Source organism: Crinia signifera, chromosome 6, assembly GCF_055691185.1.
Source record: "Crinia signifera chromosome 6, ASM5569118v1, whole genome shotgun sequence".
Lineage (NCBI taxonomy): Eukaryota > Metazoa > Chordata > Amphibia > Anura > Myobatrachidae > Crinia > Crinia signifera.
The window spans coordinates 18,202,628-18,226,950 of NC_139222.1; the positions used below are offsets into that span (position 1 = coordinate 18,202,628).

At 49.2% G+C, this 24,323-nt stretch overlaps 2 protein-coding genes across 4 annotated transcripts in view; one reads left to right on the forward strand and one right to left on the reverse strand.

Moving 5' to 3' along the window:
* LOC146010058 (uncharacterized) overlaps positions 1 to 24,323 on the reverse strand; it is a 341,065-nt gene that overhangs the window by 128,740 nt on the left and 188,002 nt on the right. The window lies entirely within an intron of this gene.
* On the forward strand, positions 688 to 22,414 carry LOC146010046 (uncharacterized). 2 transcript variants are annotated; one of them, XM_083150885.1, is made up of 4 exons: positions 689 to 1,030; positions 3,140 to 3,217; positions 5,677 to 6,364; positions 20,070 to 22,414. In XM_083150885.1, exons 3-4 carry the CDS (start codon positions 5,698 to 5,700, stop codon positions 21,566 to 21,568), a joined length of 2,166 nt encoding a protein of 721 aa, XP_083007011.1. In that variant the 5' UTR covers positions 689 to 1,030; positions 3,140 to 3,217; positions 5,677 to 5,697; the 3' UTR covers positions 21,569 to 22,414. The 2 variants fall into 2 exon arrangements, with proteins under 2 accessions (XP_083007012.1, XP_083007011.1); XM_083150886.1 differs by lacking the exon at positions 3,140 to 3,217 and having other exon boundaries at positions 688 to 1,030.

Below are 24,323 nucleotides of genomic sequence, written 5' to 3' on the forward strand. Positions count from 1 at the left end.
GTATAACGTCCCATTCCCAGCAGTCACCACTCCAGTCACATCTGCAGTCAGATCACTGGTTAATAATACATATAAGGGTGATGCCACTGTGACGCTCCCAGACCCCCTCACCTCCCCAGTCACGCCCCTGTGTTAGTAATAGCATTACATGTGACGTCACTGTGACAAATATATCGCCTCTGTATTATATCAGCTCTGCCCCTGTTAGCACATTAGGCTAGAGTGCCCCTTTCAGGGATGGCACCTAGTAGCCTTTACAATCTCCCATAGCTTTGCCACTTGTTACCATGGTGATGTGTTCCACAGTCTCTGCTCTCCTGCCAACCTGTTGATTACAATGGGAAGAGAGTTGTTCATAAACAAAATGCTGCCAGCAGGGCGGCGCTAGGCTCATAAGACACAGGCCGGACACTGTGAATGGGGTATTATTTCTGATGTCTCCAATCTTTAAATCACTCTCCCCTAATAAGTGAGGGCACTGTGATATACAGGGAGTCTGGATATGAAGAAGACCCTTACTTCTAGTCTGGCCCCGCTATGAGGAATTGCCCTAATACCATAGGGAAGGGCTGCAGGATAAGGCAGGACACACACTGCTGGTAACAAGCCTATGGCAGAGGGTGGGACAGGGCCCCAGTCACTGTATTGGGATATACAGCTATGATGTCCCCCCTCAGCCACAGCCCCACAGCACACGTGTAAGGCCGGGAGCACAACAGCAGCAGCAGCTCCCGGGCGTTGCACAGAGACTCACTGTATATTAACATCACCGGCTCTTTGCCATCTTCCCCCCCTGTCTATGGAGACACTCATCCGCCGCCGTCGCCCGCTATCACACACAGTAGTCAGTACTTCCTGGTTATGCGTTCCAACCGTCTTCCGGATTGTGCGTTCCACCGTTCTGCGCACTCGCTCTGGGCCCAGGGATGTTTCCCGTCAACGAACAGCCCCTCCCCCTCCTCGCTTCCGGGGGCGTCAGGCAGCCGCAGCAGGGTGACTCGGTGAAGGTGGATCGGCAGTAATCTACCCGGTGAGTGGGTGTAATTCCCGGTGCCCATGACCACAGTGCAGCATGCCATGTATTCCCCTATCGCACTGTCTATTGCTGCGCAGTAACACTTCTCATATGGTGCAATGGTCAGAGCTCATAGACCACTGCATTCCTCTTATGTGATGTGGCTAGGGTGCAGTTATCAGCTATATATATATATGTGTTTGTGTATATGTGTGTGTACACACACACACTCTCACTCTCTCTCACTCTATCTGTGTGTACTTTTATATGTGTTTGTGTATATGTGTGTACACACACACACACACACACTCTCACTCTCTCTCTATCTGTCTGGGGGACAGATTAATGACGCTTACATCTCCCCCAACCATTTACTAATCCACCCATGTAGTGGCTACAGGGCCGGCACCTGGAGGGCGGCAGTTCGCCCCTCACCCCCAGCGAACTGTGTAAAAAACTTGCGTCCCTGCAGTGCTGTAGCGGGCAGGGGTGTCCGTGCCGCTGGGGAACCTGCGGCGCTGTCATTGTGTATAAAGCTGGCTGCGGCCTGCGGGGTCCCTGCAGTGAATAGAAAATAACTAGCGCTATGCGCACAGCGGCGCGGGAAGCGCTAGTTATTTTCTATTCACTGCAGGAACCCCACCGGCCGCAGCCAGCTTTATACACAATGACAGCGCCGCAGGTTCCCCGCTACAGCACTGCAGGGCCGCCAGTTTTTTACACAGGTTTTTTTGATTGAGGGAAACCATTTGGTTCTCCTCCATCAATGGCAAACGTATTTGACATCGGCCAGAAATCCATCTATCTACTGCAGCTACAGGATAACGATAAGTGCCTGCACCGATACACCCGTGTACACCTGCCTGTGATATACACTGCTATATTCTGTACATGCAAGGTAACCCTTTATCCTGTTCGCTCTGCGTTCACTACAAATAAACCTACATTCTCGCTAAGCCTCCAAAAGTGTGTCGTCTGCCAACACCACAAGCATCGCTATATCCTCTGCCAACACCACAAGCATCGCTATATCCTCTGCCAACACCACAAGCACCGCTATATCCTCTGCCAACGCCACAAGCACCGCTATATACTCTGCCAACACCACAAGCACCGCTATATACTCTGCCAACGCCACAAGCACTGCTATATCCTCTGCCAACACCACAAGCACCGCTATATCCTCTGCCAACGCCACAAGCATCGCTATATACTCTGCCAACGCCACAAGCACCGCTATATACTCTGCCAACGCCACAAGCACCGCTATATACTCTGCCAACGCCACAAGCACCGCTATATACTCTGCCAACGCCACAAGCACCGCTATATACTCTGCCAACGCCACAAGCACCGCTATATCCTCTGCCAACGCCACAAGCACCGCTATATCCTCTGCCAACGCCACAAGCACCGCTATATACTCTGCCAACGCCACAAGCATCGCTATATACTCTGCCAACGCCACAAGCACCGCTATATACTCTGCCAACGCCACAAGCACCGCTATATACTTTGCCAACACCACAAGCACCGCTATATACTCTGCCAACGCCACAAGCACCGCTATATACTCTGCCAACGCCACAAGCACCGCTATATACTCTGCCAACGCCACAAGCACCGCTATATCCTCTGCCAACGCCACAAGCACCGCTATATCCTCTGCCAACGCCACAAGCATCGCTATATACTCTGCCAACGCCACAAGCACCGCTATATCCTCTGCCAACGCCACAAGCACCGCTATATCCTCTGCCAACGCCACAAGCACCGCTATATACTCTGCCAACGCCACAAGCACCGCTATATACTCTGCCAACACCACAAGCACCGCTATATCCTCTGCCGACGCCACAAGCACCGCTATATCCTCTGCCGACGCCACAAGCACCGCTATATACTCTGCCGACGCCACAAGCACCGCTATATACTCTGCCAACGCCACAAGCACCGCTATATACTCTGCCAACACCACAAGCACCGCTATATAATCTGCCAATGCCACAAGCACCGCTATATACTCTGCCAACGCCACAAGCACCGCTATATACTCTGCCGACGCCACAAGCACCGCTATATACTCTGCCAACAGTTTTTTCACTTAACGGTTTCTCATTTCAGAGTTACCAGCACTGATAACAAGTTGCGGGCTGTGGAGGAGGCAGCGTGGGGATCCAGTGTTGTGTCCGGCAGCCTCAGGTAATCACATCTAATATTACTGTGTTGTATAGGTGGCGCAGACTGTTGTGCTCTGTGGTTATAATGCAGGTGGAGCAGCCTCTGGTGTCCTGAGAGTGTTATATAATATATGTAGATCAGAGTCTTGTGCCCTGTGACAGTGATACCAGACCCACATCATTAAAAGATGAAAACGTGAATGCTTTCCATACGATGATCATAATGAAAGCATAATATAGCAGTGAGAAGGGCTCTCTAGCATAGGGTGAACGTGTCCTGACCATATCTGATCGATGAGGTCTAGATGGAAATCACGTCTTCGGCCACTAATGGTGGGACGTGTGGTGTTAGATGCCTGAACATAGGCTAGATCGTCAGTAACAGAAGATCGACGCAAGTAAAAGCTCGATGGGAACGTGGTAGACAGCGACAAGATCGACACTAGTTTTTCATGATTTTTTTGTTAGAACCAACTTGTTCATGCTTTACCATTCAGTGGACATAGAGGGAGAATATCATAGTGTGGCGAGCCAAGTGAGGAGACACAGTGCACTTATACTGTTTTCATGTCCACCTATGTCAATATAGACACCCAAAATGCGAGCGAGGGATGAGAGAGAAGTCGGGACATGCTGATAGGAAATTGAAGTAAGGATTGCCATCGGTGCTATCTCTAAGTACCTTTGGGGCAGATTTATTATAGCGGCGCTAAGAGCGCCACTATAATACTCCCCGCTTCGCCTCATTAGTGAGGCGGAGCAGAAGGGGACACCGACAAGATCTACTAAGATCTTGCCGCCGAAGCGGGGGAGCGCTAACTCCCCCCTCCAGCGATGTCCCCTCCAGCTGACAGCGCGTCAGTGCTGTCTGCTCCTCCCCGGCCGGCTGGACTGCGCATGCGCGGGATCTCGCTACTCACGCGAGATCTCAGCGCCAACAGCTGCAGGCGGCGATGCCCTACGCCCACAGCAGGGACAGCGCTGTCCCTGCTGTGGGCGTAGGGCATCGCCGCCTGCAGCTGTCGAAGTCGATAGCTGCAGGCGGCGGAACGGTCGGCGATGCTGACCGTTCATAAATCAGGCAAATATCGTAGCTGCGCTATGCCTACTGGCCCACAGCGCCGCCGATAAAGTACCCGGCCAGGAGGTGTGATAGATCAGGGGAAGCGCTATCCCCTGCCTTAAGGCACGGGGATAGCGCATATTCCCCTGACCGCCAGAGAATAAATCTACCCCTGTGCTCCTCTTCTGAGAAAACTGCCAGCCCTTAGGACGGAGAAACGCACCAAGAGCCCGGAGCGCCATTAGGCAGCATTTCTTGTCCCTTCAGTGGTCTCCCTCTCTGTATCCGGACTGACCAGTAATTATACACGGACTTTCCATTGTCCCCCAAACAGACGCGGTCACAGTGTGGATACCGCACACCGCAAGGAACTGTGCAGACTTACACTTGCTGGTGAGTGGGGGGTCCACGGTTACATGAGACGTTCCACCCAATATTGCCTGTGCGACAGCTGACATCGGCTGGCGGCTGCGGCCGCACCTTGTGTAACCGATCACTGGAGTCTGAGGTCCTTCTGCATACAGACATCCCTTTGTCAATCGCCATTGTGACAGCCGGTCCCGGCTGGTGGCGGCACCCGTACACCGTGCTCCTGTTCATCACCTACAATTGCCTTACGTGGGTGCACCCACCACCTCAATACTGAGCGGTCATCTGTAACTATTTCAAATACCCCCATAAAGAGGCTCCCCCTTTCTACCCAATATCCGCATAATATAGGATTGGACAATTCTTTGTTTATTCTAACCCCAATTATTAGAATCTATATATAATGCACGACATTTGCCAAGGGTTATTTTGATTAATATTTATAACATTGTGATTATCAGTGTTGTGATTAATATTATTACCATTATTATTATTATTATTATTTTTCTTGTGTACATAAGGCATGTCAAACTCAAAATCCCTACTGGGCCGAATAATCAAGTCTTGTGCGGGCCGCAAGAAAAAGAAAGTCTTATAGGCAATTCTACTCTCCTCTATCTAATAATAACAATATCACATATCAGCTGTGTTATACCCCTTCATATATGGACTCCATGGAGGTTACTGCACCCCGCTGCTGGCACCTTCTCCCGGCAAGGCACTGGGAGGCTACTGCACAGCTTCTGCTGAAGCAGGGTCTGCATGTCCCAAATGTTGACATAGTTGCCATGGACACCATATCGGTGCACCGCGTCGCCTCGCACGGCTCAATGCACTCTGCACATTATCATATTCTCCCTCCACACCCTAGTGGATGGTATTAGAATGACATACCGTATGTCGGCACATGTCATCTATAAAAAAAAGTGAAAACAAATGTCGACCTTTCCAATGTCAACCTAATGCTTGTTTGCCAACTAATAAAAGCCGAAGGTGAGAGAGATTACATTTAATAAAAAAGATATGTGTGGTTTTATTTTCTTAATCAGGGAAAAGGTCTGTCTGATATTATGTGGGAAGATACAGAGGGAGAAGAAGACACTGATGTGACTGATATTAAGGCAGAAGATACAGAGGGAGAAGAAGACACTGATGTGACTGATATTAAGGCAGAAGATACAGAGGGAGAAGAAGACACTGATGTGACTGATATTAAGGTAGAAGATACAGAGGGAGAAGAAGAGACGGATGTGACTGATATTAAGGTAGAAGATACAGAGGGAGAAGAGGAGACGGATGTGACTGATATTAAGGCAGAAGATACAGAAGGAGAAGAAGACACGGATGTGACTGATATTAAGGTAGAAGATACAGAGGGAGAAGAAGAGATGGATGTGACTGATATTAAGGCAGAAGATACAGAAGGAGAAGAAGAGACGGATGTGATTCAAATTAAGGTAGAAGATACAGAAGGAGAAGAAGAGACAGATCTGACTGATATTAAGGTAGAAGATACAGAAGTAGAAGAAGAGACGGATGTGACTGATATTAAGGTAGAAGATACAGAGGGAGAAGAAGAGACAGATGTGACTGATATTAAGGCAGAAGATACAGAAGGAGAAGAAGAGACGGATGTGATTCATATTAAGGTAGAAGATACAGAAGGAGAAAAAGATACGGATGTGACTGGATATCAGCACTGTAAGGAGGAGGAAATTCCTACAGATAGCAGCACAGGTGAGTAATAATCACTTATTATAGAGTCACATATTCTCCTTGTTCTGTCACTACAGCAGCCTCTTATCCCGCACCCTCCTCTGTCACTACAGCAGCTTCTTATCCTGCACCCTCCTCTGTCACTACAGCGGCCTCTTATCCTGCACCCTCCTCTGTCACTACAGCAGCCTCTTATCCGGCACCCTCCTCTGTCACTACAGCCGCCTCTTATCCTGCACCCTCCTCTGTCACTACAGCGGCCTCTTATCCCGCACCCTCCTCTGTCACTACAGCAGCCTCTTATCCCGCACCCTCCTCTGTCACTACAGCAGCCTCTTATCCCGCACCCTCCTCTGTCACTACAGCGGCCTCTTATCCTGCACCCTCCTCTGTCACTACAGCAGCCTCTTATCCCGCACCCTCCTCTGTCACTACAGCGGCCTCTTATCCCGCACCCTCCTCTGTCACTACAGCGGCCTCTTATCCTGCACCCTCCTCTGTCACTGCAGCAGCCTCTTATCCCGGGTTGGGATCATTTGGTCTATTGCATTATGGTCGAAAGTCATTAGGTCGAATCCATTAGGTCGACATGCTAAAAGGTCGACATGATTCTAGGTCGACATGGGAAAAGGTCGACATGATTCTAGGTCGAAAGGTCATTAGTTCGACAGGTCATTAGTTCGACAAGGTCATTAGTTCGACATTGTCTATGTCGACATTCACAAGGTCGACATGGGGGTTTTCACTGTTTTTTTACCTGAATGTCAACACAGTCGACATGGACACAGTTTAAAGTGCACTGCATCCCCTCGCATCGCTCGCTGCGCTCGCTACGCTCGGCACACTATTTTATTCTCCCACCACGCCCTAGTGGATGGTAGGGCATGAAATACCGCCTGTCGGCACATGTTGGCTCAAAAAACAGTGAAAAACTCCATGTCGACCTTGTGAATGTCGACATAGACAATGTCGAACTAATGACCTTGTCGAACTAATGACCTGTCGAACTAATGACCTTTCGAACTAGAATCATGTCGACCATAATGCAGTAGACCAAATGACCGCATCCCCTTATCCCGCACCCTCCTCTGTCACTGCAGCAGCCTCTTATCCCGCACCCTCCTCTGTCACTACAGCAGCCTCTTATCCCACACCCTCCTCTGTCACTACAGCAGCCTCTTATCCTGCACCCTCCTCTGTCAGTACAGCAGCCTCTTATCCTGCACCCTCCTCTGTCACTACAGCCGCCTCTTATCCCGCACCCTCCTCTGTCACTACATCAGCCTTTTATCCTACACCCTCCTCTGTCAGTACAGAATAATGAGGGTAGTGTGTCTGCCCAGTGAGGGAGTCGGGAGCCATCGGCCCATATTATATTCCTGCTCTCCCCTCACATCATGTCACTGTGTGTTACCAGCCCAGAGATCTGACCTGTCTCCTCCCCACACTCTCTGGTGTATCTCATACATCAGGAGCCATCAGTCTCTATTATACTCCTGCTCTCCCCCTCGCATCATGTCACTGTGTGTTACCAGCCCAGAGATCTGACCAGTATCCTCCCCACAATCTCTGGTGTATCTCATACATCAGGACCCATCAGCCCCTATTATACTCCTGCTCTCCCCTCACATCATGTCACTGTGTGTTACCAGCCCAGAGATCTGACCAGTCTCCTCCCCACACTCTCTGGTGTATCTCATACATCAGGAGCCATCAGCCCCTATTGTACTCCTGCTCTCCCCTCACATCATGTCACTGTGTGTTACCAGCCCAGATATCTGACCAGTCTCCTCCCCACACTCTCTGGTGTATCTCATACATCAGGAGCCATCAGCCTCTATTATACTCCTGCTCTCCCCCTCACATCATGTCACTGTGTGTTACCAGCCCAGAGATCTGACCAGTCTCCTCCCCGCACTCTCTGATGTATCTCATACATCAGGAACCATCAGCCCCTATTATACTCCTGCTCTTCCCCGTCACATCATGTCACTGTGTGTTACCAGCCCAGAGATCTGACCAGTCTCCTCCCCACACTCTCTGGTGTATCTCATACATCAGGAGCCATCAGCCCCTATTATACTCCTGCTCTCCCCGTCACATCATGTCACTGTGTGTTACCAGCCCAGAGATCTGACCAGTCTCCTCCCCACACTCTCTGGTGTATCTCATACATCAGGAGCCATCAGCCCCTATTATACTCCTGCTCTCCCCGTCACATCATGTCACTGTGTGTTACCAGCCCAGAGATCTGACCAGTCTCCTCCCCACACTCTCTGGTGTATCTCATACATCAGGAGCCATCAGCCCCTATTATACTCCTGCTCTCCCCCTCACATCATGTCACTGTGTTACCAGAGATCTGACCAGTCTCCTCCCCGCACTCTCTGATGTATCTCCTACATCAGGAGCCATCAGCCCCTATTATACTCCTGCTCTCCCCTCACATCATGTCACTGTGTGTTACCAGCCCAGAGATCTGACCAGTCTCCTCTCCACACTCTCTGGTGTATCTCATACATCAGGAGCCATCAGCCCCTATTGTACTCCTGCTCTCCCCTCACATCATGTCACTGTGTGTTACCAGCCCAGAGATCTGACCAGTCTCCTCCCCACACTCTCTGGTGTATCTCATACATCAGGAGCCATCAGCCTCTATTATACTCCTGCTCTCCCCCTCACATCATGTCACTGTGTGTTACCAGCCCAGAGATCTGACCAGTCTCCTCCCCGCACTCTCTGATGTATCTCATACATCAGGAACCATCAGCCCCTATTATACTCCTGCTCTCCCCTCACATCATGTCACTGTGTGTTACCAGATATCTGACCAGTCTCCTCCCCACACTCTCTGGTGTATCTCATACATCAGGAGCCATCAGCCCCTATTATACTCCTGCTCTCCCCGTCACATCATGTCACTGTGTGTTACCAGCCCAGAGATCTGACCAATCTCCTCCCCACACTCTCCGGTGTATCTCATACATCAGGAGCCATCAGCCCCTATTATACTCCTGCTCTCCCCTCACATCATGTCACTGTGTGTTACCAGCCCAGAGATCTGACCAGTCTCCTCCCCACACTCTCCGGTGTATCTCATACATCAGGAGCCATCAGCCCCTATTATACTCCTGCTCTCCCTTCACATCATGTCACTGTGTGTTACCAGCCCAGAGATCTGACCAGTCTCCTCCCCACACTCTCCGGTGTATCTCATACATCAGGAGCCATCAGCCCCTATTATACTCCTGCTCTCTCCCTCGCATCATGTCACTGTGTGTTACCAGCCCAGAGATCTGACCAGTATCCTCCCCACAATCTCCGGTGTATCTCATACATCAGGAGCCATCAGCCCCTATTATACTCCTGCTCTCCCCTCACATCATGTCACTGTGTGTTACCAGCCCAGAGATCTGACCAGTCTCCTCCCCACACTCTCTGGTGTATCTCATACATCAGGAGCCATCAGCCCCTATTGTACTCCTGCTCTCCCCTCACATCATGTCACTGTGTGTTACCAGCCCAGATATCTGACCAGTCTCCTCCCCACACTCTCTGGTGTATCTCATACATCAGGAGCCATCACCCTCTATTATACTCCTGCTCTCCCCCTCACATCATGTCACTGTGTGTTACCAGCCCAGAGATCTGACCAGTCTCCTCCCCGCACTCTCTGATGTATCTCATACATCAGGAACCATCAGCCCCTATTATACTCCTGCTCTCCCCGTCACATCATGTCACTGTGTGTTACCAGCCCAGAGATCTGACCAGTCTCCTCCCCACACTCTCTGGTGTATCTCATACATCAGGAGCCATCAGCCCCTATTATACTCCTGCTCTCCCCTTCACATCATGTCACTGTGTGTTACCAGCCCAGAGATCTGACCAGTCTCCTCCCCACACTCTCTTGTTTATCTCATACATCAGGAGCCATCAGCCCCTATTATACTCCTGCTCTCCCCGTCACATCATGTCACTGTGTGTTACCAGCCCAGAGATCTGACCAGTCTCCTCCCCACACTCTCCGGTGTATCTCATACATCAGGAGCCATCAGCCCCTATTATACTCCTGCTCTCCCCCCCCCCTCACATCATGTCACTGTGTGTTACCAGCCTAGAGATCTGACTAGTCTCCTCCCCACACTCTCTGGTGTACCTCATACATCAGGATCCATCAGCCCCTATTATACTCCTGCTCTCCCCTCACATCATGTCACTGTGTGTTACCAGCCCAGAGATCTGACCAGTCTCCCCCCCACACTCTCTGGTGTATCTCATACATCAGGAGCCATCAGCCCCTATTATACTCCTGCTCTCCCCCTCGCATCATGTCACTGTCTGTTACCAGCCCAGAGATCTGACCAGTATCCTCCCCACAATCTCTGGTGTATCTCATACATCAGGAGCCATCAGCCCCTATTATACTCCTGCTCTCCCCTCACATCATGTCACTGTGTGTTACCAGCCCAGAGATCTGACCAGTCTCCTCCCCACACTCTCTGGTGTATCTCATACATCAGGAGCCATCAACCCCAATTGTACTCCTGCTCTCCCCTCACATCATGTCACTGTGTGTTACCAGCCCAGATATCTGACCAGTCTCCTCCCCACACTCTCTGGTGTATCTCATACATCAGGAGCCATCAGCCCCTATTATACTACTGCTCTCCCCGTCACATCATGTCACTGTGTGTTACCAGCCCAGAGATCTGACCAGTCTCCTCCCCACACTCTCCGGTGTATCTCATACATCAGGAGCCATCAGCCCCTATTATACTCCTGCTCTCCCCCTCACATCATGCCACTGTGTGTTACCAGCCCAGAGATCTGACCAGTCTCCTCCCCACACTCTCTGGTGTATCTCATACATCAGGAGCCATCAGCCCCTATTATACTCCTGCTCTCCCCTCACATCATGTCACTGTGTTACCAGAGATCTGACCAGTCTCCTCCCCGCACTCTCTGATGTATCTCCTACATCAGGAGCCATCAGCCCCTATTATACTCCTGCTCTCCCCTCACATCATGTCACTGTGTGTTACCAGCCCAGAGATCTGACCAGTCTCCTCTTCACACTCTCTGGTGTATCTCATACATCAGGAGCCATCAGCCCCTATTGTACTCCTGCTCTCCCCTCACATCATGTCACTGTGTGTTACCAGCCCAGAGATCTGACCAGTCTCCTCCCCACACTCTCTGGTGTATCTCATACATCAGGAGCCATCAGCCTCTATTATACTCCTGCTCTCCCCCTCACATCATGTCACTGTGTGTTACCAGCCCAGAGATCTGACCAGTCTCCTCCCCGCACTCTCTGATGTATCTCATACATCAGGAACCATCAGCCCCTATTATACTCCTGCTCTCCCCTCACATCATGTCACTGTGTGTTACCAGATATCTGACCAGTCTCCTCCCCACACTCTCTGGTGTATCTCATACATCAGGAGCCATCAGCCCCTATTATACTCCTGCTCTCCCCGTCACATCATGTCACTGTGTGTTACCAGCCCAGAGATCTGACCAATCTCCTCCCCACACTCTCCGGTGTATCTCATACATCAGGAGCCATCAGCCCCTATTATACTCCTGCTCTCCCCTCACATCATGTCACTGTGTGTTACCAGCCCAGAGATCTGACCAGTCTCCTCCCCACACTCTCCGGTGTATCTCATACATCAGGAGCCATCAGCCCCTATTATACTCCTGCTCTCCCCTCACATCATGTCACTGTGTGTTACCAGCCCAGAGATCTGACCAGTCTCCTCCCCACACTCTCCGGTGTATCTCATACATCAGGAGCCATCAGCCCCTATTATACTCCTGCTCTCCCCCTCGCATCATGTCACTGTGTGTTACCAGCCCAGAGATCTGACCAGTATCCTCCCCACAATCTCCGGTGTATCTCATACATCAGGAGCCATCAGCCCCTATTATACTCCTGCTCTCCCCTCACATCATGTCACTGTGTGTTACCAGCCCAGAGATCTGACCAGTCTCCTCCCCACACTCTCTGGTGTATCTCATACATCAGGAGCCATCAGCCCCTATTGTACTCCTGCTCTCCCCTCACATCATGTCACTGTGTGTTACCAGCCCAGATATCTGACCAGTCTCCTCCCCGCACTCTCTGGTGTATCTCATACATCAGGAGCCATCAGCCTCTATTATACTCCTGCTCTCCCCCTCACATCATGTCACTGTGTGTTACCAGCCCAGAGATCTGACCAGTCTCCTCCCCGCACTCTCTGATGTATCTCATACATCAGGAACCATCAGCCCCATTATACTCCTGCTCTCCCCGTCACATCATGTCACTGTGTGTTACCAGCCCAGAGATCTGACCAGTCTCCTCCCCACACTCTCTGGTGTATCTCATACATCAGGAGCCATCAGCCCCTATTATACTCCTGCTCTCCCCTTCACATCATGTCACTGTGTGTTACCAGCCCAGAGATCTGACCAGTCTCCTCCCCACACTCTCTTGTTTATCTCATACATCAGGAGCCATCAGCCCCTATTATACTCCTGCTCTCCCCGTCACATCATGTCACTGTGTGTTACCAGCCCAGAGATCTGACCAGTCTCCTCCCCACACTCTCCGGTGTATCTCATACATCAGGAGCCATCAGCCCCTATTATACTCCTGCTCCCCCCCCCCCCCCTCACATCATGTCACTGTGTGTTACCAGCCTAGAGATCTGACTAGTCTCCTCCCCACACTCTCTGGTGTACCTCATACATCAGGATCCATCAGCCCCTATTATACTCCTGCTCTCCCCTCACATCATGTCACTGTGTGTTACCAGCCCAGAGATCTGACCAGTCTCCTCCCCGCACTCTCTGGTGTATCTCATACATCAGGAGCCATCAGCCTCTATTATACTCCTGCTCTCCCCCTCACATCATGTCACTGTGTGTTACCAGCCCAGAGATCTGACCAGTCTCCTCCCCGCACTCTCTGATGTATCTCATACATCAGGAACCATCAGCCCCTATTATACTCCTGCTCTCCCCGTCACATCATGTCACTGTGTGTTACCAGCCCAGAGATCTGACCAGTCTCCTCCCCACACTCTCTGGTGTATCTCATACATCAGGAGCCATCAGCCCCTATTATACTCCTGCTCTCCCCTTCACATCATGTCACTGTGTGTTACCAGCCCAGAGATCTGACCAGTCTCCTCCCCACACTCTCTTGTTTATCTCATACATCAGGAGCCATCAGCCCCTATTATACTCCTGCTCTCCCCGTCACATCATGTCACTGTGTGTTACCAGCCCAGAGATCTGACCAGTCTCCTCCCCACACTCTCCGGTGTATCTCATACATCAGGAGCCATCAGCCCCTATTATACTCCTGCTCTCTCCCCCCCCCCCCTCACATCATGTCACTGTGTGTTACCAGCCTAGAGATCTGACTAGTCTCCTCCCCACACTCTCTGGTGTACCTCATACATCAGGATCCATCAGCCCCTATTATACTCCTGCTCTCCCCTCACATCATGTCACTGTGTGTTACCAGCCCAGAGATCTGACCAGTCTCCTCCCCACACTCTCTGGTGTATCTCATACATCAGGAGCCATCAGCCCCTATTATACTCCTGCTCTCCCCCTCGCATCATGTCACTGTCTGTTACCAGCCCAGAGATCTGACCAGTATCCTCCCCACAATCTCTGGTGTATCTCATACATCAGGAGCCATCAGCCCCTATTATACTCCTGCTCTCCCCTCACATCATGTCACTGTGTGTTACCAGCCCAGAGATCTGACCAGTCTCCTCCCCACACTCTCTGGTGTATCTCATACATCAGGAGCCATCAACCCCTATTGTACTCCTGCTCTCCCCTCACATCATGTCACTGTGTGTTACCAGCCCAGATATCTGACCAGTCTCCTCCCCACACTCTCTGGTGTATCTCATACATCAGGAGCCATCAGCCTCTATTATACTCCTGCTCTCCCCCTCACATCATGTCACTGTGTGTTACCAGCCCAGAGATCTGACCAGTCTCCTCCCCGCACTCTCTGATGTATCTAATACATCAGGAACCATCAGCCCCTATTATACTCCTGCTCTCCCCGTCACATCATGTCACTGTGTGTTACCAGCCCAGAGATCTGACCAGTCTCCTCCCCACACTCTCTGGTGTATCTCATACATCAGGAGCCATCAGCCCCTATTATACTCCTGCTCTCCCCTCACATCATGTCACTGTGTGTTACCAGATATCTGACCAGTCTCCTCCCCACACTCTCTGGTGTATCTCATACATCAGGAGCCATCAGCCCCTATTATACTCCTGCTCTCCCCGTCACATCATGTCACTGTGTGTTACCAGCCCAGAGATCTGACCAATCTCCTCCCCACACTCTCCGGTGTATCTCATACATCAGGAGCCATCAGCCCCTATTATACTCCTGCTCTCCCCTCACATCATGTCACTGTGTGTTACCAGCCCAGAGATCTGACCAGTCTCCTCCCCACACTCTCCGGTGTATCTCATACATCAGGAGCCATCAGCCCCTATTATACTCCTGCTCTCCCCTCACATCATGTCACTGTGTGTTACCAGCCCAGAGATCTGACCAGTCTCCTCCCCACACTCTCCGGTGTATCTCATACATCAGGAGCCATCAGCCCCTATTATACTCCTGCTCTCCCCCTCGCATCATGTCACTGTGTGTTACCAGCCCAGAGATCTGACCAGTATCCTCCCCACAATCTCCGGTGTATCTCATACATCAGGAGCCATCAGCCCCTATTATACTCCTGCTCTCCCCTCACATCATGTCACTGTGTGTTACCAGCCCAGAGATCTGACCAGTCTCCTCCCCACACTCTCTGGTGTATCTCATACATCAGGAGCCATCAGCCCCTATTGTACTCCTGCTCTCCCCTCACATCATGTCACTGTGTGTTACCAGCCCAGATATCTGACCAGTGTCCTCCCCGCACTCTCTGGTGTATCTCATACATCAGGAGCCATCAGCCTCTATTATACTCCTGCTCTCCCCCTCACATCATGTCACTGTGTGTTACCAGCCCAGAGATCTGACCAGTCTCCTCCCCGCACTCTCTGATGTATCTCATACATCAGGAACCATCAGCCCCTATTATACTCCTGCTCTCCCCGTCACATCATGTCACTGTGTGTTACCAGCCCAGAGTTCTGACCAGTCTCCTCCCCACACTCTCTGGTGTATCTCATACATCAGGAGCCATCAGCCCCTATTATACTCCTGCTCTCCCCTTCACATCATGTCACTGTGTGTTACCAGCCCAGAGATCTGACCAGTCTCCTCCCCACACTCTCTTGTTTATCTCATACATCAGGAGCCATCAGCCCCTATTATACTCCTGCTCTCCCCGTCACATCATGTCACTGTGTGTTACCAGCCCAGAGATCTGACCAGTCTCCTCCCCACACTCTCCGGTGTATCTCATACATCAGGAGCCATCAGCCCCTATTATACTCCTGCTCTCCCCCCCCCCCCTCACATCATGTCACTGTGTGTTACCAGCCTAGAGATCTGACTAGTCTCCTCCCCACACTCTCTGGTGTACCTCATACATCAGGATCCATCAGCCCCTATTATACTCCTGCTCTCCCCTCACATCATGTCACTGTGTGTTACCAGCCCAGAGATCTGACCAGTCTCCTCCCCACACTCTCTGGTGTATCTCATACATCAGGAGCCATCAGCCCCTATTATACTCCTGCTCTCCCCCTCGCATCATGTCACTGTCTGTTACCAGCCCAGAGATCTGACCAGTATCCTCCCCACAATCTCTGGTGTATCTCATACATCAGGAGCCATCAGCCCCTATTATACTCCTGCTCTCCCCTCACATCATGTCACTGTGTGTTACCATCCCAGAGATCTGACCAGTCTCCTCCCCACACTCTCTGGTGTATCTCATGCATCAGGAGCCATCAACCCCTATTGTACTCCTGCTCTCCCCTCACATCATGTCACTGTGTGTTACCAGCCCAGATATCTGACCAGTCTCCTCCCCACACTCTCTGGTGTATCTCATACATCAGGAGCCATCAGCCTCTATTATACTCCTGCTCTCCCCCTCACATCATGTCACTGTGTGTTACCAGCCCAGAGATCTGACCAGTCTCCTCCCCGCACTCTCTGATGTATCTCATACATCAGGAACCATCAGCCCCTATTATACTCCTGCTCTCCCCGTCACATCATGTCACTGTGTGTTACCAGCCCAGAGATCTGACCAGTCTCCTCCCCACACTCTCTGGTGTATCTCATACATCAGGAGCCGTCAGCCCCTATTATACTCCTGCTCTCCCCTCACATCATGTCACTGTGTGTAACCAGCCCAGAGATCTGACCAGTCTCCTCCCCACACTCTCTGGTGTATCTCATACATCAGGAGCCATCAGCCCCTATTATACTCCTGCTCTCCCCGTCACATCATGTCACTGTGTGTTACCAGCCCAGAGATCTGACCAGTCTCCTCCCCACACTCTCTGGTGTATCTCATACATCAGGAGCCATCAGCCCCTATTATACTCCTGCTCTCCCCGTCACATCATGTCACTGTGTGTTACCAGCCCAGAGATCTAACCAGTCTCCTCCCCACACTCTCCGGTGTATCTCATACATCAGGAGCCATCAGCCCCTATTATACTCCTGCTCTCCCCCTCACATCATGTCACTGTGTGTTACCAGCCCAGACATCTGACCAGTCTCCTCCCCGCACTCTCTGGTGTATCTCATGCATCAGGAGCCATCAGCCCCTATTATACTCCTGCTTTCCCCGTCACATCATGTCACTGTGTTACCAGAGATCTGACCAGTCTCCTCCACGCACTCTCTGATGTATCTCCTACATCAGGAGCCATCAGCCCCTATTATACTCCTGCTCTCCCCTCCCATCATGTCACTGTGTGTTACCAGCCCCGAGATCTGACCAGTCTCCTCCCCACACTCTCTGGTGTATCTCATACATCAGGAGCCATCAGCCCCTATTATACTCCTGCTCTCCCCGTCACATCATGTCACTGTGTGTTACCAGCCCAGAGATCTGACCAGTCTCCTCCCCACACTCTCTGGTGTATCTCATACATCAGGAGCCATCAGCCCCTATTATACTCCTGCTCTCCCCTCACATCATGTCACTGTGTGTAACCAGCCCAGAGATCTGACCAGTCTCCTCCCCACACTCTCTGGTGTATCTCATACATCAGGAGCCATCAGCCCCTATTGTACTCCTGCTCTCCCCCTCACATCATGTCACTGTGTGTTACCAGCCCAGAGATCTGACCAGTCTCCTCCCTGCACTCTCCGGTGTATCTCATACATCAGAAACCATCAGCCCCTATTATACTCCTGCTGTCCCCTTACATCATGTCACTGTGTGTTACCAGCCCAGAGATCTGACCAGTCTCCTCCCCGCACTCTCCGGTGTATCTCATACATCAGGAGCCATCAGTCCCTATTATACTCCTGCTCTCCCCTCACATCATGTCACTGTGTGTTACCAGCCCAGAGATCTGACCAGTCTCCTCCCCACACTCTCTGGTGTATCTCATACATCAGGAGCCATCAGCCCCTATTATACTCCTGCTGTCCCCCTTACATCAGGTCTGTCAGAATCTGCAGGTTTCCTGGACTCGGAGCATAACTAGATATGTGATGGAGGCTGGAATTAGTAAACTTGGAGGTTTAATTTTGTTTCTCCTCATAGGTGAACCATAATCTATATCAGCTTAGTGAGCATCACGTGCATTTGGGGTGAGCAAGGGATAGATGAGACACCCTCCTCTATGATCCCCAGTAATTCACTATAAATCTATATACAGTAGGAGCAAGTTTCATCTTTGCTCCTTTGGCCATGGCTATTCTATTGTTCTCAGCTGCAATACGTATTGTATTGCAGCTGAGAACAATAGAATAGCCATGACTAGCCACGCCCAAAGGAGCAAAGATGAAACTTGCTCCTACTGTATAAACTTCAGTCTCTTCCATATATCTCTCCATCCTCACTAATAAAACTTTATCTGGAGGATTGTCCGCTCCTTAGTGGTGGCGATAACTGAGGCCTTGTACGGAAGGCTTCTAGAACATCTTAATTCTGGCTTTTTCTTTGTATTTTATACTATATGTTGGTGTAAGTGGTAGCCCCCCCAGATACCTAATTACTAAACACATAACATATGTCCTACTATATTTTGTAAAGCAACATACACTATATGGACGAAAGTTTCCGGACGCTTGACCATTACACCAACAGGGACTGTAATGACCTTGGAGTTGGTCTCCCTTCTGCAGCCGTAACAGCTTCCAGTCTTCTCAGAAGGCTTTTGGGGATGTTCCTGTGGGAATTGGTGCCCATTCATTCTGTAGAGCATTTATGATGTCAGGCATTGATGTTGGACGAGAAGGCCTGGCTCACAATCTCCGTTCTGATGGGGTTGTGGTCAGGGACTTGTGTGGGCCAGTCAAGTTCTTCCACACCGGACTCGTCAAACCATCTTGAGGGAGTGGTGACAGTGGGGAAGATTTAATAGATCAATATACACATAAAACTAGACACATATACAATATTTACATCACATGAAACAGACACATACTAACTTACATACTATTAATCAATAGTCAAAGTGTCACAAATCATGTGACAACCATAAATATTAGGGTAACTCTGCGTCAATCGATTACTACTGCCCACAGCCAACAATATACCATTGTTCAAGATGACAGAAAACAGTTGAGTGGGTTATGCTCATTGAGTCCCCGAGGGGCGACTGTATTCAGTTGGTGGATCCACCGTGCCTGGAGTTGGCGTAGACGAAGATGTCGGTCACCTCTTCTTGTGGGTTTAGGTACATGATCCACAAGCATGCATCTCAATGTGGCAATCTGATGTCCAGCCGCCACATAATGTTTGGCTACTGGTTTGTCCGACATACCAGATGAAATAGCCGTCCTGATAGAATAGCGGTGAATCGCCATACGCTCACGGAAGGTTCGAGTTGTCATGCCGACATAGTACAATGTGCATGGACAGATCAGCACATAGATGACGAAAGTGCTTGTGCACGTCAATCCTATGTTGGATTTTTATCCTATTGCCATTATGGGGATGTCCAATGGTTGATCCGCTGATCATAGCATGGCACGTCGTGCAACCGGTACAACGAAAGCAGCCTCCCCTTAGTGTCCTTGCGGACTGGCTATTATCCAACGGCGGATATAACGTGGGTCGCATCAGCATTTGTTGTAAGTTATCTTTTATTTTAGGTTAACTTGACTACTGCACACATTACTATATGTGATTCCTACTGAATTGTGTATTTTAATATATATATCTTTTATACAATATACATTATTTTTGTATGGCCATGCCCGAATGGCGCCTTCGGGGACTAAAATACTAAAACACCATAATTGCCTTTAGAAGACACACTGCTTGCATGCTTCACACAATGATGTTTTTTCCAGTGCCAATATCCGCAAACAGCATGAGTATGAGAGGAATATCTTCATTTATCGGGATACCCCGGCAATCTTAAATCCAGAGTGTCAAAAAACTCCCCTTAATTCCTTTCTAGTATTATGTTGATGAAAGTGAAAGGTAGAACACCTACAATATTCTATATGATGTACTCACCTTTGTGAGTAAGGGGGGTGTCAAAAAAATGATGCCTTTCCTGTGGGATACTTTGCTGACTATTTTATTTCTACTAGATAATACAAGGAATACTTCAGGGGGACATCTCGCTTGGACTCCAGATTTGAAATCAAAAGATAAGAACATCGCACAAGTCTCTCCAGAACACTGCATTACCCCTACTATACATCCAGAACTTCAAAGTGCAGATCTATCCTCCGATCCCTCTGTTCTTGAGGAATGTTCTCCTGGTAGCTCAAAAATGTCTACACATAGTATAGATCATAGCGGTGGTACAGCAATTTCCTATTCTGAGAATGGGAAATGTTTTACACATCAACTAGCTCCTGTTAGACATAAGAGAAGTCACGCAGGACAGAAGCCATTTATTTGCTCTGAGTGTGGGAAATGTTTTACACAGAAATCATATCTTGTTACACATGAGAAACGTCACGCGTGGGACAAACCATTTCCATGTTCTGAGTGTAAGAAAAGTTATACATGTAAATCAGATCTGGTTGTACATAATCGAAGTCACACAGGTGAGAAACCATTTGCATGCTATGAGTGTGGGAAAAGTTTCATACAAAAATCAGATCTGTATTTACATGAAAGGCTTCACACGGGTGAGAAACCATTTCCGTGCTCTGAATGCGAGAAATGTTTTAGACACAAATCAGCTCTTATTAGACATCAGAGAAGTCACACAGGTGAGAAACCATTTACATGTTGTGAGTGTGGGAAGAGTTTTACTCTCAAATCAGCTCTTGTTATACACAAAAGAAGTCACACAGGTGAGAAACCATTTGCATGTGCTGAGTGCGAGTTGCGTTTTAAACGAAAATCAGATCTGGTTATACATTATAGACTTCACACAGGTGAAAAACCGTTTCCATGTTCTGAGTGTGGTAAATGTTTTAGACACAAATCAGCTCATATTAGACATCAGAGAAGTCACACAGGTGAGAAACCATTTACATGTTGTGAGTGTGGGAAATGTTTTACCCTCAAATCAGCTCTTGTTATACACAAGAGAAGTCACACAGGTGAGAAACCATTTGCATGTGCTGAGTGTGAGTTGCGTTTTAAACGTAAATCAGATCTGGTTACACATTATAGACTTCACACAGGTGAAAAACCGTTTCCATGTTCTGAGTGTGGGAAATGTTTTAGACACAAATCAGCTCATATTAGACATGAGAGAAGTCACACCAGTGAGAAACCATTTACATGTTGTGAGTGTGGGAAGAGTTTTACCCTCAAATCAGCTCTCGATATACACAAGAGAAGTCACACAAGTGAGAAACCATTTGCATGTGCTGAGTGCGAGTTGCGTTTTAAACGAAAATCAGATCTGGTTGTACATTATAGACTTCACACAGGTGAAAAACCATTTCCATGTTCTGAGTGTGGGAAATGTTTTACTAAGAAATCAGTTCTCGTTAGACATGAGAGAAGTCACACAGGTGAGAAACCATTTCCATGTTCTGAGTGTGGGAAATGTTTTACACAGAAATCACATCTTGGTAAACATCAAAGAAGACACACAAGTGGTAGTCACTTAAATGTTTTTTAGTGTGGGGGATTGTTAAAACAAAAATCAACGCATCTATAATTCTATGCTTTCATTACATTCTGTTTTCTTAACTGCTGCTGCTATTGCTGCAGATGGCATTAGCTTGTTGCACAAGGTACTAGCCACGGCGTATGATGCCCACCCTTTGCACTAAGCAGTGATAATATGTCAGCTATGACTTGCATAAAACATTACAAAATGGCGTAGGGAGTCTGAAAGAAGTAATAGTGACTGGTCCAATCACATTTCAGCCCATATGAATAATGGAGTAACTAACTAACTGAATAAAGTATAAATATTGGACATAAAGAGGGAGTGGTTAAGTGATTGAGGAAGCATGATTGGAGCTGGGGGTGCAGGTAATTATCCCTGAGGTGTTGGCTGATTCTGTCTTCTGTTATTGGGTTAAGGTTTTTTATTAAGGAATTAGGGCCTTATTCTAGTTCACTCTTAGAGGCAAATAACTTCTCAAATGGACAAAACCATGTGCACTGCAGGTGGGGCAGATGTAACATGTGCAGAGAGAATTAGATTTGGGTGGGTTTTTTCTCCAAAGTGAGATCTATATTGCAGTGTAGAAATAAAGCAGTCAGTCAGTATCCCTGCACCGAAACAAAATAACTCACCCAAATCGAATTTTATCTGCACCTGTTACATCTGCCCCCCTGCAGTGCACATGGTTTTGTCCATCTGAGAAGGATTTTTCCAGAAGGAGTGAACTAGAATAAGGCCCGTAGTCAAATAATATTATATCTTTTAGTGTGTTAAGTTTGTATTTGCAATACATGTAATCAAGTTATCTTTTACTATCTTTCATTTATTCTTCAAGTAAAGCATTTTTTCTAGATTTTACAAGTTGGTGTTGGAGTGCAATTATTTCAGCGTTTGCCAATATATATCGGGGTTATGAAGTATACATAAATAAGTCTGCGTTGTCAGGATGTTTTACACACAGAGCAGGTCTTGTGACACATGCAGGAAGTCACACAGATGAGAAGCAATTTCCATTTTCTGAGTAAGGATGGACTTTTGAAGCCTTGTCTAAAATGGTTGCTGGACTTCCACCATCCGATTGTGAGATGTGATGGCTACTGATCGCATTATACACATACAATGGTATAACCATCGATGGTTATACTGTGCCCAGATATACATCAGCTGAGCTTCTTGGTGTCCTCCGCTGAGTACATACAATCAGTCATTGGATAGGCTTTGGAGTAGCATCCAATGCGTGACATCCATCACAAACCCGCGTTTCGAACAGCCATGCTAAAACTGATGCAGGGCATGCTGGGATGTGTAGTTCAACAACAGCTGGAGTGTCAAGGTTAGCCATCAATGGCCTAGAATCAAGGACAACCGCAAGACGTTGTGCGGACATTGCCCAACCCAGAAAGCCAGCGTCAGATACGCTGCATCAGGAACCATTCGTGGCTGTGCTCCTGGTTGGCCTGCTAGAGCAGGGAGACGTCTAGGGGCACTGAGCATGCTGGGAGAGGACACATCCGGCTAGGATCGTCACGTTTCCGGTCTCTGTGCCAAGGAGTCGGTGACGGCACTTCTCAGAAGCTCGAAGACAGATTACTCACCTGAGTCTCATAGCCCTGCAGGGATCTGTGCTCACATCTTTCTGAGCTGCACATTTGGTTTGGCTAGTACAATATTTTAAAGCTGGGTACAATGGTACAATTTTACTATTGCCCTTGAGCCCAGAACAAGTGATATTGAGCACCGCAATCTTCCTAAAGACCTAAGGATAAACCTAGCCAAACAGTAAGCTAGAGGCATTTTCTGAGAGCTCCTGCATTCGGAATTAAAAGTGCTCTTTGCCATCCCAGGAACCCTAATATTGTCAGAGACAAGTGTGCAGACCCTTACCTGCGCTCCGGAGCTGTATTGGGAGCGCTGCGGAGCTGGGGGGGGGGGAAATCCCACCCTGCGGGTTGCGGCCTACTCCCTGTCAGCAGCCACGGCCTCAATTACCATTCAGTGCCCGGCGGCTGAGCTCCAGGCGCGCATCGCGGCCATATTTGGTCCCTGGAGACCTCCTAACGCTCAGCTTTTGCTGCTGGGGGTGAGCGGCAGGTGCCCCAACCTCTCCCCACCACTGCTGACCTGTTTACGTGCCCCTGGAGTCGGATTGAGGAGAGGAGAGCCGGCTGTGTCCCCCTTGCTCTGGCGGCGGCGGTCATCTTGGATCTTCACTCTATCCAGTGTCTGGATCTCCCTGTCTGAGCTCCTAGCACAAGTACTGTGTTGCTCTACTTTACCCCTGCCCCTCACCTTTATCATTCTGGACTGAGCCTGCTCCCTACAGTGGTGCCACAACTTCTGATAAGGTTGGGCACAGACCCTATACATTATACAGCATCCCACTGCTGCTTACTACCTGGCAGCACCTCCATTATACCTGCCTCCTGGGAGGATTGATAATGGTGACAGTGCCCTTAATCACCTATTCTTCTGGATCTCCTGCCATGATACTGCAGGGTGATATTAATACTGAGGTGTGCTGGGCTGTAGCGTGGGGATTCTCTGGTTCTGCTTGTTATACTGGACTGCGGTGTGCCGCCCACCCCTGTGCGTGGTACACTTGACCAGGTACTCATCTCTAGGTGGGGCACTGGAGACGAGCTTATGATGCCCTGAAGAACTTTGATGTTTCTTCCCCACAACCGCCATTGTTTTGATGTTGTATAGCTGACTAGGACGTTGACTGCTCCACTATTGGCCCTCACGTGCTGATTTATCGCTT